Genomic DNA, 15702 nt, shown 5'->3' on the forward strand with positions numbered 1-15702 from the left:
AGGAGAGGACGGGGAGAAATCCCTTCGGGCTGCGTCAAAAATTTTTGCTCCCACACACTACCTCACCCCCCATTCCCCCGTCCATTCCACCTCATGCATCACAACATTTTCCATATACAACCATTCTCCATTCACCCGTCTTCTGTCCTCTCCCGTCCTTCCTCAACCGACATTCCCCTCTTCCCCAAAGCCCCCTTCACCCCATCCATCCATCTCATCCTAGGACGTCCCCTCATATTCACTCCTTCCACATCTGCCCTCCATACCTCCTTTACTAGTCTTTCTTCACTCATTATTTCCATGTGTCCAAACCATCCTAATACCCTTTCATCAACCCTATCTCCCAGCTCCCCTTCCACCCCTGTTCTCCTCCTCCTCACCTCATTTCTCACTCTATCTAGCCTTGTAACCCCCATCATACTTCTCAGACACTTCATCTCAAACACATTCAAGCTCCTTCTCTCTTCTTCTCTTATGTTCCATGTTTCTGCTCCATACAGTGCTGTTGGCACAATCACTCCTTCATACAGTCTCCTCTTAGCATCCATTCCCAAATTTCTATTCCTCATTACACTTTTTAATCCACCAAGGCATTTACTCGCTTCTCTCAATCTGTCAGGCCAAGTATTAGTTTTTGGGGGCACATTTACAACTATGAACTTTCTACTCTTCATATTTTTGACTTGAATTGTGATAAATTCCACATTGTCTTTTCCTTCTGTTGCCTTTATTACATTTAGGTCCTTTCTAGTTAATAACATGACTCCTCCCCCCTATTTGTCCATTCTATTTTTCAACCAAAGGTTGTATAAACCTTGTCTCACCATACTTGATTGTATAGGACCTTTTAGTTTTGTCTCCACAATTCCCATTATGTCAGGTTTCTCTATTGACAAATAGTCATTCAATTAATTTATTCCTGAAATCATACCATCCATATTTGTATATGCCACTTTTAATTTTTTCTTTTCTTCTCTTTTTTTTTGTTTGTTTATATTTCCATTTTTCTGATGTACCATTTTCTCAGTCTCAGGTCTAGCACTCAAAAAAACTCATTTTTTTCAGTCTCCATTCTTTTCTCATTTTTTCCCTTGGCTTCACTTCTCAGTGCCCTATCTTTCTCTATTTCCTCTTCATTCATTTCCTTTTTTATCCACACATTTTTGTATTTTTCACTGTTTGCTAGTTTTTCCACTTTTGATAATATTTCTTCTGCTATTTGAGTTCTTAGTTTGATTTTCATTGGTCTGTAGTTTTTTCTTTTGAGTATGTACTCATTTTATGTACGTCATAGATTTCCTTATCTAGTTTCTGTCCCTCGTCTTGAACCGCTTTTAAAAACTCCTTTGCAATTTCTTTTTCTCTTTGGTATTTAAGTACATTGTGTTTTTCATTGATACCATAAACCAAAGTGGATTTCTTTTTGTCCACTGTCTCTTACCCAATTTTCCTTTTCTTTGATCACTGTTTTCTTTGCATTCTCTTCTACCTGCTGCTGTACTATTTGTTTGAATGGGAGTTTTTTATTTTCATGCTCCTTTTTCCATTGATTTTTTATTTCATTCAGATCAGTCTCTTTGATTGATTCTTCCATCTTTTCAGTTACTGCTTGTAATTGTTCTTTAACCTCTTTCTTCAGTTCTTCATTTGTATTTCTAACCTCATTTTCCTTTCTTTCATTTTCTCTTTTTATCGCACTTAGTTCACTTTTTAGCTCGTTTAATTGTCTTAGTATCACCTCGTTAGTTGTGCGTAAGTTGGATACCTCTAGTTGTAAAGCTTTATGGTCTAATTTTAAATCAATCAATTCATCTGCTAAGTTGTTAATTTCTCGATTCCTTATTGCTCTGCTAATCCTAATATCTCTATCAGTGTCCAAAGTTTTATCCATTATTTCCCCTTGCCTCCTAAATCCCGAGAATAAATCCTCATTGACGTCATCTTCAGAGTATCATTTAGACATTTTATATATATATATACATATACATATATATATACATACATACATACATACATATACCAAGGCTTTTTCCCCCTTACAAGGGAGGTAGCCAAAAAGGGAAAGGCATATATACATATATATATATATATATATACATATATATATATACATATATATACATATATATATATATATATATATATATATATATATATATATATATATACCAATGGGGACTCAATTCCGCATATATCCAGTCCCCTCTTGGTTGATTTGTTAATCCTTAATTCTTCTTTGTTACTTTTCATTTTGTGCTAAAATTATTATTTCAAGAACTGGACTGGATACATACCTCGCCAGTCCTACGAAAACATATTGTTTCACCCTGAAAATGACAAGAAGGCATTTTTTCCTGTTATAGCAATAAGTGCTAGTTCGGAGCTCGCTGTCGACAACACCTTTCTCTGACTGCTTACGACCGTGTGTGTGTGTGTGTGTATATATATATATATGTATATATATATATATGTATATATATATATATATTATTATTTTTTATTTTTATTTATTTATTTTTTTTTTTTTCATATAATTTTGTGGGGCTGTTTGTATGTTGGAGTGGTTTTGGTGGGTATAGCAAAAAATCTGATTGTTCATAGGATGATGATATACCTAATTCTATTCTATTTTATATACCAAGGGCTTTTTTTCCCCCATAAAAAGGAGATAGACAAGTCATAAGATATACCTAGTATAGGAGTTTTTTTTTTTTTTTTTTTTTTTTTTTTTCAAATATATATATATATATATATATTTTTCCTTGTGGAAATGACTAGATATGAAAGATTGTAATTTGGAAAGAATCGGCAACCAAATATTTAAATAGAATGTGTGATGACTCATAGGTGTGTGGAGATAGATTCAATTAATTTTGGTACATCTACCATTGCTGTTACTTGTTTGCCTACTCCAGACCACCACACCAGATGGTATGATGTTAGTTGTTAGTTTGAGTTTTACCATGTGACCATCAAAGTAGTTTCTTGATATGTTATAGATATATCATGCATCTGTATCAACAACATCAGTAATACACAGAGCAGGGCATGTTCCTTGGTGCATTCCGCTTTAGTTGGGCCACGGTTAGTGCTCCCAAACTATTAAAGCAATATAGGTGCTGGTATAGTATGTGACCTACCTTTTGGATGTGGCCTACAAAATTTTTATTTGGTATAGTATGTGGCCTACCAGACTTTTATTTTGGTATGAACCTGTCTCTTAATCTTTAATAGTTTGGGAGTGCTAGCTGCAGCCAAACTAAAGCAGAACACACTGAGGAACATGAATATAACTTGTGCCCTACCTTGACAGAGTAGTTGGCAGAACAGATTCTATGGTAATTTTTTCTAATGCTTACTAGATAACTTGATCTTTAATTAAAGAATTCTTGATGTGCATGCACGATTAATTATTAATTCTTCATTTTCAGATGAAATACGCAATGAAGTTGGAGAGGTGGCCGATGTCAGCCTTGGCAGCTCATCAGCCCTCCCAATTCCCAAGACAGATGCTCCACATTTGGATGTGGAGAAACACTTTTTGCCTTTCGAGCTTGCCTGTCAGTCCAAGTCTACCAAAATTACTGTTACAGCCCTCGATTGCATACAGGTGCATTTGATACAAGTTTGTTTGTACTTTTGTAAATGTTGTACATTGACATTCTTTTTTTACATATGCAGTGTAAATATAGAAGAAATCAAGATTCCAAACAGTTTCTCGTATGAATTTGAGTGTTAACCCCTTCCATACAGTGACGCCTACGTAGGCGTCTTGAGGAGCAAGTGGGTACGCGAGGATGCTGACGTCGGCGTCTTGATTATATTTATTGTAGTTGTACCTTTGTGACCCCCATACTCTGCAAACTGGCTTCATCATATTTTCTATGGTTATCAAAATTCACGGGTGAAAGAGAAAACGATTAATACAGCGGTGACTTTATTTTTTATAATGCGAGTATTATGACGCTACATCACACGTCTGGCAGCTAATGCTGCCCGCGAGATTTTGGCTTGTATTGAAGGGGTTAAGTTTCAAATTTTAAATATCATTTGTATCTTTGCTAACAGTTTTTCTCTTTTTCATTTGCATTGTTTATCATTATTGTTTATTGGTATAAGAGAGATTCTGTATGATGCCATTACAGTCAAGGTGCCACTGCCATGATGAGAGGGAAAATAATCCTTGGAGACTTGTACTCTTCACAGCTACTCGTGTTTGTTATATATGTTAACTCATTGGCATGTATTAAGTTAACTTTAAGGTATATTATTGTATCACATTTATTATAAGGAGGTGTGCAGTATAAAGGAGAATGCATGATAACACACTTATTTTATTCACAGAAACTCATCGCTTATGGCCATCTAACAGGTAATTGTGCAGATCCTAACAACCCAAACAAACGTCTCATCGATCACATTGTAGAAACTATATGCAACTGTTTCAATGGACCATCCACAGACAAAGATGTTGAGATTCAAATTATCAAGGTAAATTGTGTGTTGTAATAACCCTCAGTTATTAGTTGAAGGAAGTTGTGAATGGATTGCATGGCCCAATGGGATGTTTTTATGCAGTTTGTAAATGTTCAGAGTAGGTTAAGCAATGGACCTAAACCAGCTCAGACTCAGGGCAATACTGTGGAAGAGCTTTATCTAGTTGCATTGTTTTTGAGTCCAGCCGTGTGTTGGGGGACTGGGCAACCTTTTGTACCCAAAGTTCTGAGATGGGAGTGGGTGGCTGAATTGATTTTATTGGTTTATGATATGTGTGCACAGGCCTATGCTCTGAGTTGGTCACCTTTATAAAGAGGAAAGGGCTTTCATTATATCCACACATATCAAAAGCCCTTTCCTCCTTATGTGGAAAGTAGCCAAGTCAAAGCACAGACCCACTAAATACATTTAATGACCCTCCCATTGTAACACCATATGAATACATGTACATGTACATACATATACTCAAGGATTTTTTGCCCCTTACATGGGAGGTAGCCAAAAGAAAAAGGCATAGGAACTACTCCCACCCATTCCATCCCCTACATACTCCACTCAGAGAATTTTGAAAGTAATAAAAAGATGTTTTGGAAAGAAATGAAAAGAGGAAGAGGAGGCAAATCAAATAGAGAAGAAAAGGTTAAAGGTGCAGATGGAGAGATGATAATGGAAGAGAAGGCAGTGAGAGGAAGGTGGGCAGAATATTTTAGGGAGCTGCTAAATGTGAAGGAGGATAGGGAGGGAAAGGTAGTTGCAGTGGGAAGCACTAAGAAAATGAGAGTGATGAGTGAGGAAAATGGAGGAGAAGTAAGGAAAGATGAAGTGAAAACAGCTGTTAAGGTGATGAGAGCAGGTAAGGCACCTAGGTTGGATGGATGCCATGCAGAATGTCTGAAAAAATGAGGTACAGTGATGGTGGACTGGCTGGTGAGGTTATTTAATGTTTGTTTAAGAGAGGGTAGAGTGCCAGAGGACTGGAGGAGTGCCTGCATATTTTCACTTTACAAGGGAAAGGGGGAGGACAAGTGTGAGTGTAGTGGTTTCAGAGGATCAGGTTGTTGAGTGTAGTTGGGAAGGCGTATGGGAGGATCTTGATTGAGAGGATTAGGAGAGGAACAGAGGGAGTAATTGATGAGGAACAGTGTGGTTTTAGGACAGGTAGGGGTCATGTAGATCAGATTTTTGTGATAAGACAGATATGTGAGAAAGCTGTAGGAAAAGATAAGAATGTTTTTTGGGGTTTTATGGATTTGGAAAAGGCTTATGACATGGTAGACAGGAGGGCACTGTGGGAGGTACTGCAGATATATGGGATAGGAGGGAAGCTGTTAAGAGCAGTCAAGATTTTTTACGAGAGTAGTAGAGCATGTGTTAGGATTGGAAATAGAGAGAGTGAGTGGTTTGAGTTAAAGGTGGAACTTCGTCAGGGATGTATTATGTCTCCCTGGCTGTTCAATCAATACATGGGTGGGGTGGTGCAAGAGGTGAATGCAAGGGTAGTGGGTCGGGGGTTGGAGATGGTTAAGGAAAATGGAGAAAAGTGTGAGATAAGGCAGCTGTTGTTTGCTGACGACACTGTGCTTGTAGCAGGATCAGAGGAGGGATTGAGGAAGTTAGTGACAGAGTTTAAGAAGGTGTGTGAAAGAAGCTGAAGATAAATTTGGGTAAAAATAAGGTGATGAGATGTACAAGGGGTGAAAGTGGCAGCAGACTGGAAGTGAGCATTAAGGGAGAGAGACTGGAGGAAGTGGATAGTTTTTGATAGGTGCAAATGTGGCAGGAAAGGGAGGAGTGGGGGTGGAGGTAGAATGTAGATTGAGAGAAGCAAGTAAATGCCTTGGTGGATTAAAAAGTGTAATGAGAAATAGACCATATGAATGAAAAGTTATTTTCATCCCTTGCCACACTGCTCAGGTCCTAGGCAGTGCAGTAAGATACAGTGCTTCCACAACAGGGCCCAACAGCAGTAGCTGGTTTATCTCCAGCATTTCATTATATGGTAAATCCCCTTGTCATCCATTCAGTATTTTACAGTTTATGAGAAGGAAATTCCTTTGAATTGCTTCATCTTTTCATCCCTTCACAATCTTCATCTCTTCACTCATCTTATATACTCTATATCCCATTCCACAGACATTCCTCAGGCTTCCAAGGCTCACTTCACCTTATCCATCCACCTCACTCATGATTCTCTCAGGTTCCCTCCTTTCATATCTGCTTTCCACACTCCCTTTGCTTGTCCCTCCATGTTCATACCTTCCACATGCCCAGGCCATTCCAGCACTTCCTGATCCACACCATCCAAAAGCTTTCCCTCCACCCCAACTCTGCTCCACTTCCACGTTTCCTACCCCATTTAGTGTTGCAATACCCGCCACATCTCTCAAACATTTAGACTCCTACTTTCTGCCTCTTGTAAATTCCAAGTTTCTGTGCTATGCAGTGGCATGGGCACAATCATTCCTTCATACAACCCTCTCCTTGTACTAATCCCTAAATACTCACCTCTTATAATGATTTTCATTTTCACATGATCTGCTGCTCATTGCCACATGCGACCTCAAATACTTAAACTCACCACATCCTCCAGCCTCTCACCCTTCATGCTCACATTCAACCTATTACCCTAATCACTACCTGCATTACCACCAAGTCCATGTAAAAACATGGAAGAGTATTTGTAACTGATATGTAATCCAGTATTTTCTGGTTTATTGGTTGGTCATATATTTGATTGGATTATTGTCTCACACAGGCTCTCCTGACAGTGATTACATCTCAATATGTGAGTGTTCATGAAGGGACAGTGCTGGTGGCTGTGCGAACGTGCTACAATGTCTTCCTTGCCTCGAGGGACATGAACAACCAGGTCACAGCCAAGGCTGCACTCACACAGATGATCAACATCATTTTCACAAGAATGGAAAACCAGGCTGTAAGTTCTAGGAGGTGACAGGAATAAAATGGAGAAAGAGAGTTAGGTGTGGCTCATGAAAACATAGAAGGAGAGCAGCATGTCCTATAAAGAATGGAAGGAACTATTACTTGATAAAATTGTGGTTCCATATATAATTTGTATTGGTGGAAAGATATATACTTGTGTACTTCATTTTTGTTATGGTTTTCTTAATTTATTTATTTTTATTTTATTTATATTTTTATTTTTTATGTATATTTATTTATTTTATTTATTTATTATTATTAATATTATTATTTATTTATTTATTTATTTATTTATTTATTTTTTCTAAGGTGGAAGAAGCTGCCCAAGAAAGCAATGGAAGTGAGAACCGTGACCGTAGCACGTCAAACACATCTACCACATCCACTGCCCCCTCAAACACTTCTGCCACTTCCTCAGCACCTCAGCCAGTTGTAAGAATAGCACCGGAGAATGGGTATGAGACAGAATTGCACAGGCCAGAGGAAACCAAAGTTGAGGAAGAGGAAAGAGGAGAAACCACACTGGTTAATGGAGATGTTCCACAGATTGAGGTAAGGACTTGCCAGGATTAATTTTATCACTAATGCTATTTGATCCATTCACACCAGACCTCCATATCCCAAAACTGGAACTCAACCCCAAAGTGCCTACAGAGGCAGATGAATTAACAATAATAGCCCAACATCACAATTACATATCAGCATTCAGCATACATACATATATCAATGGCTTTTTCCCCCTTACAAATGAGGGAGCCAAAGTCAAAGGCATAAATCCACTCCCACCCATTTCATCTCCACTTACTCCACTCCCTTTCACCACCCCTCCTTCCCTCTTTTCTTGGCTCCTCCTGGATGATGGGTCATCCCTGCATCTCGCCCATTGACCTGGATCCGAAGCAATGTAAGAAGACACAGCACATACACAGCAAGACCACTTCATTTAATTGCCAACCCCCCCATCTCTGTCCCCTCATGCAGGAAAAGAGAAGACAGGGAGAAATCCCTTTGGGCTGTGTCAAAATAGCATTCACATACTCCCTCCCCCTGATCCCCCACCCACTCCCTTTCATGCATCACAGCATCATCCATAGACAACCATTCTTCACTCACCCCTATCTTCTGTCTTCTTCCTTAACAGATATTTCCCTTTCCCAATGCCCCTTTTACACCATCCATCCTTCTCATCCTTGGTCACCCCCTCATGTTTACTCCCCCCACCTCTGCCTTTCACACCTCTTTTACTAATTATTCTTTACTCAATCTTTCCATGTGTCTAAACCATCCCAATACTCTTTCATCAACCCTATCCTCCAACTCCCTTTCCACTCCTGTTCTCCTCCTCACCCCCTCATTTTTCACTTTATCCAGCCTAGTAACCCCTACTATACTTCTCAGGTATTTCATCTCAAACACATTTAAACTCTTCCTCATTTCCTCTCTTATGTTCCATGTTTCTGCCCTGTAGTGCTATTGGCATAATCACCCCTTCATACAATCTTCTCTTAGCATCTATTCTCAAATGTCTATTTCTCATTCCACTTTTTAATCCCCCAAGGCATTTCTCTGCTTCTCTCAATCTAGATTCTACCTCCACCTCCACTCCTCCCCTTCCTGCCACATTTGCACCTAAGTATCTAAACTATCCACTTCCTCCAGTCTCTCTCCCTCAATACTCACTTCCAATTTGCTGCCATCCTCTTCCCTTGCACATCTCGTCACCTTACTTTTGCCCACATTTATCTTCAATTTCCTTCTTTCACTCACCTTCCCAAACTCTGTCACTAACTTCCTTAATCCCTCCTCTGATCCTGCAACAGGCACAGTGTCATCAGCAAATAACATCTGGCTTATCTCCCATTTTTCTTAATTTTTTTTTAACTATCCCCAATCTCCAGCCCATTACCCCTGCATTTACCTCTCTCACCACCCCATCTATGTGTAAATTGAACACCCAAGGCGACATACATCCCTGGTGAAGTCCCACCTTTACATGAAACCACTCACTCTCTCCATTTCTAATTCTAACACAGGTTCTACTACTCTTTTTAAAACTCTTGAATGCTTTTAACAGCTTTCCTTCTATCCCATAAATATGCAATACCTCCCACAGTGCCTTCCTGTCTACCCAGTCATAAGGCTTTTCCAAATCCATTAATGCCCAGAAAACATCCTTACCTTTTCTTGAACCTTTCTCACATGTCTACCTTACCACAAAAATCTGATGCAACCCCTACCTGTCCTAAACCCATACTGTTCCTCACCAATTACTCCCTCTTTTTCCTCTCCTAATCCTCTCCATCAAAACCCTTCCAAAAGCCTTCCCAACTACACTCAACAAACTGATCTCTCTGAAACTACTACACTCACACTTGTTCCCTTTTCCCTTGTAAAGTGGAACTATACAGGCACTCCTGCAGTCCTCTGGCACTCTACCTCTTATAGACAAACATTAAACAACCTCACCAGCCAGCATTCAGAAATACTCAAATACACCTCATTGAACTAGAACTATGACTGCTTTCCGTCAGAAGTCTTTAGTGACATTATTTGCCTCTTGACTTGCTGCATTGCCTCTGACCCAGGCAGTGGGCAGAAGACAAAGATGACCCTTCGGGTGAAGAGGCCCTTGGTATATAGATAAATAGAAGACCCCCATTGGGTAGATTAAATGGTCAACCTCTCCCACTAGCCAAGCTCTGAAATACCAAGCCTCATGGTGTGGGAGAGGGAGGACCCTTCATTTATGAGGAGCCAAGATGGAAAGGAAAATGAATGGGTTTTTAGCTAAAGAAATCATGGAAGATATAGAACACATGATACTACACTGTACTCGTACTTTACTTACTGTAGACATACATACATATATCCAGAAGCCTCTTCTTCCACATTAAAGTGGGTAGCCAGCCAAGGGACCCTTCACCTGTTCCACATCCATCCAAAACCCTTTTGTTTTCCCTTTTATCATGGTTCCTTGTGGATGAAGGGCTATCAATGCCTACTGCCTTGAATCAGAAGCAGTGCAACAAGACACAACTGAAGCTGGTTTACTTTCACCACACTTCGTTACCAGGTGACCCTCCCTCCCCACCTACTCACAAGTAGTTCAAAACAACATAGAATCATTTCTGTGAGGGACTTATAGAAGATAGAAGGGGCAACAAATGGGTTTTGGATGGGTGTGGGTCTGGTGAGGGGTGTGTTTGTTTTGAATTGACAACCCCCTTAAAAGAGAGTGATGTCCTTTTGATATATGCATTATTTTTTATTTAATTATTAATTTTTTCTTCTAAGAAAAGAGGGATAAGATAAGAGGGAGGGTGGAGGGGTGTGGAGTGTATTCAGGGATGGAATGGGTGGGAATGATTTTATGCCTTTTTCTTTTTGGCTACCCCCCTTGTAAGAGGGAAAAAGCCTTGGTATATGTATGTATGTAATTTTTTCTTCATTTATTTATTTGTTTATTCATTTTTGTAGATGGATTTAAGTCTAAGAAAGCCACCAGATGGAAGTGAAGAAGAGCCTCCGACTGTACTGCCCAATGGTGATATTTCCTCAATAGAAGAACCACCAAGGAAAATAGCTACACCAGAGCAAATTGCTTCTGAGTTAGTCGAAGATATTGTCAATCAAGCTGTTACAGGTATGTTAAAACATTTAGCTTTTGTACTATTTATACCTTCTCTATCATATACTTAAATCTTCTGACTTGTATTCATCTTGAAACAAAAATTTTACCAGGTTATGTGCTCCAAGAGATACAAGGCCACAGATTGATGGATGTGTTGTAAATTGCCATAGGCCAGGTTTTTTAACATAATGTAGCACTGGGGATCACTTGTTACAGGTTCATGAGCACTCATTAGTATGTGATTGGACTTTTTTTTACTTGAAAATGTGCAGGATGGATAAAATGTTATTGAGGTGTTGTGAGTAGCCCTTGGTATCAATGAGCTATAACACTAAGAGTTACGAAGGAAACTACACTGAGAATCAAAAACTATCCTCATGTAGCAGATCATGGTTGCAAGTTCTGTGCAAGAGCCCACAAGCATGCCTACCTATTACACATCATGCAGCCCAGGCCAGCAGGATGCAACAAGAATCCTAGTGAATCTTTCCAAACCTACCTCCCAGCACCTAAAATTATTGTCATATATTATTGTACACAGATTACTAAACAAACACAATTTTCAATTCCATGTTAAATCAAATATCCTCAACTATAAACCCAGAAGAGAAAATACTAACCTCCCTGCATTAAGGTCAGCATCCAACACTGAAGCAATATTTACATTCCTCATGCATCCAAGGCCTCCAGTTCTCCATCTGTCTACCTTATTCTTGGTCTTCCTTACAAGTTCCCAGAAGCAGTGTCAGCCCAAAATTATCCATGTATCATACCCCTTGTGCAACAGATGTGGTTACCATAAAGGACACAGAACTTGTTGCCTGTGACTCCACTTAAATCATAATTTAGATTTTGGGGTCATATAAAAGAGGAAGAATTTAAATGTGTTTGAGATGAAATGCTTGAGAAGTATGGTAGGGGTTACTAGGTTGGGACCTCCTGGATGACGGGTCATCCCTGCATCCTGTCCACTGCCCTGGGTCAGAAGCAGTGTCACAAGACACAGCACATCCACAGCAAGGCCGCTTCATTAATTTGGCGACACCCCCCCCCCCTCCATCCCCTCATACAGAAAAGGAGAAGACGGGGAGAAATCCCTTCGGGCTGCGTCAAATTTTTTCTCATACATACTTCCTCACCCCCATCCCCCACCCACTCCCCCTCATGCATCACAGCATCATCCATACACAACCCATCTCCATTCACCCCTATCTTCTGTCTTCTCCTGTTCTTCCTCAACAGACATTCCTCTCTTTTGTAATGCCCCTTTTACCCCATCCACCCATCTCATCCTAGGACGCCCCCTCATACTCCTTCCATCTCTGCTTCCCACACCTCTTTTACTAATCTTTCTTCACTCATTCTTTCCATGTGTCCAAAACATCCTAATATTCTTTCATCAACCCTATTTCCCAACTCCCTTTCCACCCCCGTTCTCCTCCTCACCTCCTCACCTCCTCATTTCTCACTCTTTCCAGCCTAGTAACCCCAATCATACTTCTCAGACATTTCATCTCAAACACATTCAAACTCCTCTCTTCCTCTATGTTCCATGTTTCTGCCCCGTACAGTGCTGTCAGCACAATCACTCCTTCATACAACCTCCTCTTAGCATCCATTCCCAAATGTCTATTTCTCATTACACTTTTTAATCCAACAAGACATTTACTCGCTTCTCTCTACATTCTACCTCCACCCCCACTCCCTTTCCTGTCACATTCGCACCCAAGTATCTAAAACTATCCACTTCCTCAAGTCTCTCTCCCTTAATGCTCACTTCCAGCCTGCTGTCACTCTCTCCCCTTGTACATCTCATCACCTTACTTTTGCCTACATTTATCTTCAGCTTCCTTCTTTCACACACCTTCTCAAACTCTGCCACAAACTTCCTCAATCCCTCCTCTTATCCTGCTACAAGCACAGTGTCGTCAGCAAACAACAACTGGCTTATTTCCCACTTTTCTCCATTTTCTTTAACCATCTCCAACCCCTGACCCACCACCCTTGCATTCACCTCTCTCACCACCCCATCCATGTATAGATTGAACAGTTAGGGCGACATAACACATCCCTGACAAAGTCTCAAACCATTCACTCTCTCCATTTCTAATCCTAACACAAGCTCTACTACTCTTGTAAGAACTCTTGACTGTTCTTAACAGCTTTCCTCCTATCCCATATATCTGCAGTACCTCCCACAGTGCCATCCTGTCTACCCAGTTGGAAGCCTTTTCCAAATCCATAAAAGCCCAAAAAACATCCTTACCTTTTCCTATAGCTTTCTCACATATCTGTCTTACCACAAAAATCTGATCTACACAACCCCTACCTGTCCTAAAAACACACTGTTCCTCACCAATAACCCCCTCTTTTCCTCTCCTAATCCTCTCAGTCAAGACCCTCCCATAAGCCTTCCCAACTACACTCAACAAACTGATCCCTCTGAAACTACTACATTCACACTTGTCCCCCTTTCCCTTGTAAAGTGGAACTATACAGGCACACCTCTAGTTCTCCGGCACTCTACCCTCTCTTAAACAAACATTAAATAACATCTCCAGCCAGTCCACCATAACTGTACCTCCTTTGTTCAGACATTCTGCATGGCATCCTTCCAACCCAGGTGCCTTACCTGCTCTCATCATCTTAACAGCTGCTTTCACTTCATCTTTCCCTATTTCTCCTCCATTTTCCTCACTCCTCACTCTCATTTTCTTAGCACCTCCCATTGCAACTACCTTTCCCTCCCTATCCTCCTTCACATTAAGCAACTCCCTAAAATACTCTGCCCACCTTCCTCTCACTGCCTTCTCTTCCATTATCATCTCTCCATCTGCACCTTTTACCTTTTCTTCTCTACTTGATTCGCCTCCTCTTCCTCTTTTCATTTTTTTCCAAAACATCTTTTTATTACTCTCAAAATTTTCTGTCATACTCTTACCCCATTTCACATCTGCTCTCCTCTTTGCTTCCTTTATCTTATGCTTAACTTCCCTTCTCTTTACTTTGTACCTCTCATACAATTCCCTCATCCTAACATGTAGCCAATCTATGAATGCCTGTATCTTCTCTACACCCTTCTTTGCTTCCTCATCCCACCAATCACTACCCTTCCTTCTATTTCCTCTCGCCCTCCTTGTTCCACACACCATCCTTGAACCATCCCCATTCCTCCTCCACTCCTAGTTCTACTCTATCCTTCACTCCCTCCCACTCCTCTCACAGCTTCTTCTTATACTCCTTCTCCTTTTCTTTCTCATTTCTCATTTAAACAGTTCACTCTAAGTACCTCCCTACCTTCTGCCATTTTCCTCTTTCTCCACCTATTCCCTACTCTCAATTTACCTTCCACCAGAAAATGATCTGATATTCCCTCTTTCCCCTTAGAACATGTACATCATTAACTCTTCCTACCATACTCCTGGTCACCACTATATAGTCCATTAACACTCTGTCTGCCACCCTTCCATGCACCACCCTCTCCCATGTGTACTTATGCTTGACTTTCTTCCTAAACACTGTATTTGCTATCATCAACTCTCAAGACACATCACCATCAGCTCTCCACTATGATTTTTTCCTGGAACTCCATACTTCCCAATCACTCCGTCTATTGGTTCATTTCCTACCCTAGCATCAAGGTCTCCCAGTACAACTACATTAACATTTCTCCCTAATCCCTCTATGCATTCATTTAAATCTACCCAAAAACCCTCCCTTTTCTCTATGCTCTTCTCACTACCAGGCCCATATGCACTTACAAAAACCCACATCTCCCAGCTTCACCATCATCCACATCATCCTTGAAGAAACCTCCTTCTACTCTGCTACACATTTACCTATCTCTTCACTTACTAGTATAGCCACCTCTTCTCTCCCTCATCCCCTCTTTACTCCTGAGAACCTCCCAACTACACTCCCAAACTCACACTCGCCCCTCCCTTTCATTTTAGTTTCACCCAAAGCCAGCACATCCATCTTCCTTCTCAGAAACATACTACCTATCTCTTCCCTTTTACTCTCATCTGTACCACATCCATGCACATTAAAAGACACAAACCTTAGGGTACTGGTTGGAAAACTCCCATCCCCTGTCCCGTTTTTTGTCACCTCTTACGAGTCAAGTGGGAAGACTTGGTGGTAGCATTCTTTTCCCCCACCACAGAGTAGGCAAAAAAAGGAAATGAATATTCAAAGAAATGGTACAGGACAGTAACAAGGGGTTGGGGAACAGTATAACGGAGAGACAGTCGTAGTATAAAAGTGTCATCATTTCTCCATGAACAGAGTTTTCCTTTATCACAGACAAAATGATGTGTGGCTCTGGTCCGTAGGGGCGCCCCATATAGACCCAAAAGTATCAACTGCATGCTACTTTGCCACAGTAACATGCAGCCAATACCTCAGACTTGTAAGGGGGAAAAAGCCATTGGTATACAACTATATGTATGTCTAAATACCAAGGGCTTTTACCCCCTTATCAGAGAGGTAACTAAGTCAGAAGGCACACACCCACTCCCACCCATTCCACTCCCATCAACCACCCTTTCCTCCCTCTCAGCTTCTCACGGATGAACAGTCAGCCCTGTATCTCACCTACTGCCCAGGGTCAGAAACAATGCAGCAAGACA

At 40.6% G+C, this 15702-nt stretch overlaps 1 protein-coding gene across 5 annotated transcripts in view; it reads left to right on the forward strand.

Moving 5' to 3' along the window:
* Positions 1 to 15702, forward strand: part of Sec71 (ADP ribosylation factor guanine nucleotide exchange factor Sec71) — a 119868-nt gene that overhangs the window by 8068 nt on the left and 96098 nt on the right. For all 5 annotated transcript variants that reach the window (XM_076207917.1, XM_076207914.1, XM_076207918.1 and 2 more), the window contains exons 4-8: positions 3432 to 3610; positions 4345 to 4491; positions 7253 to 7432; positions 7750 to 7992; positions 10918 to 11083. In XM_076207917.1, the coding sequence (XP_076064032.1) occupies positions 3432 to 3610; positions 4345 to 4491; positions 7253 to 7432; positions 7750 to 7992; positions 10918 to 11083 (915 nt within the window). The remainder of the gene's footprint in view (positions 1 to 3431; positions 3611 to 4344; positions 4492 to 7252; positions 7433 to 7749; positions 7993 to 10917; positions 11084 to 15702) is intronic.

This window comes from Oratosquilla oratoria, chromosome 24 (genome assembly GCF_046742065.1).
Source record: "Oratosquilla oratoria isolate Oo_2021 chromosome 24, ASM4674206v1, whole genome shotgun sequence".
NCBI classification, from domain to species: Eukaryota; Metazoa; Arthropoda; class Malacostraca; order Stomatopoda; family Squillidae; genus Oratosquilla; species Oratosquilla oratoria.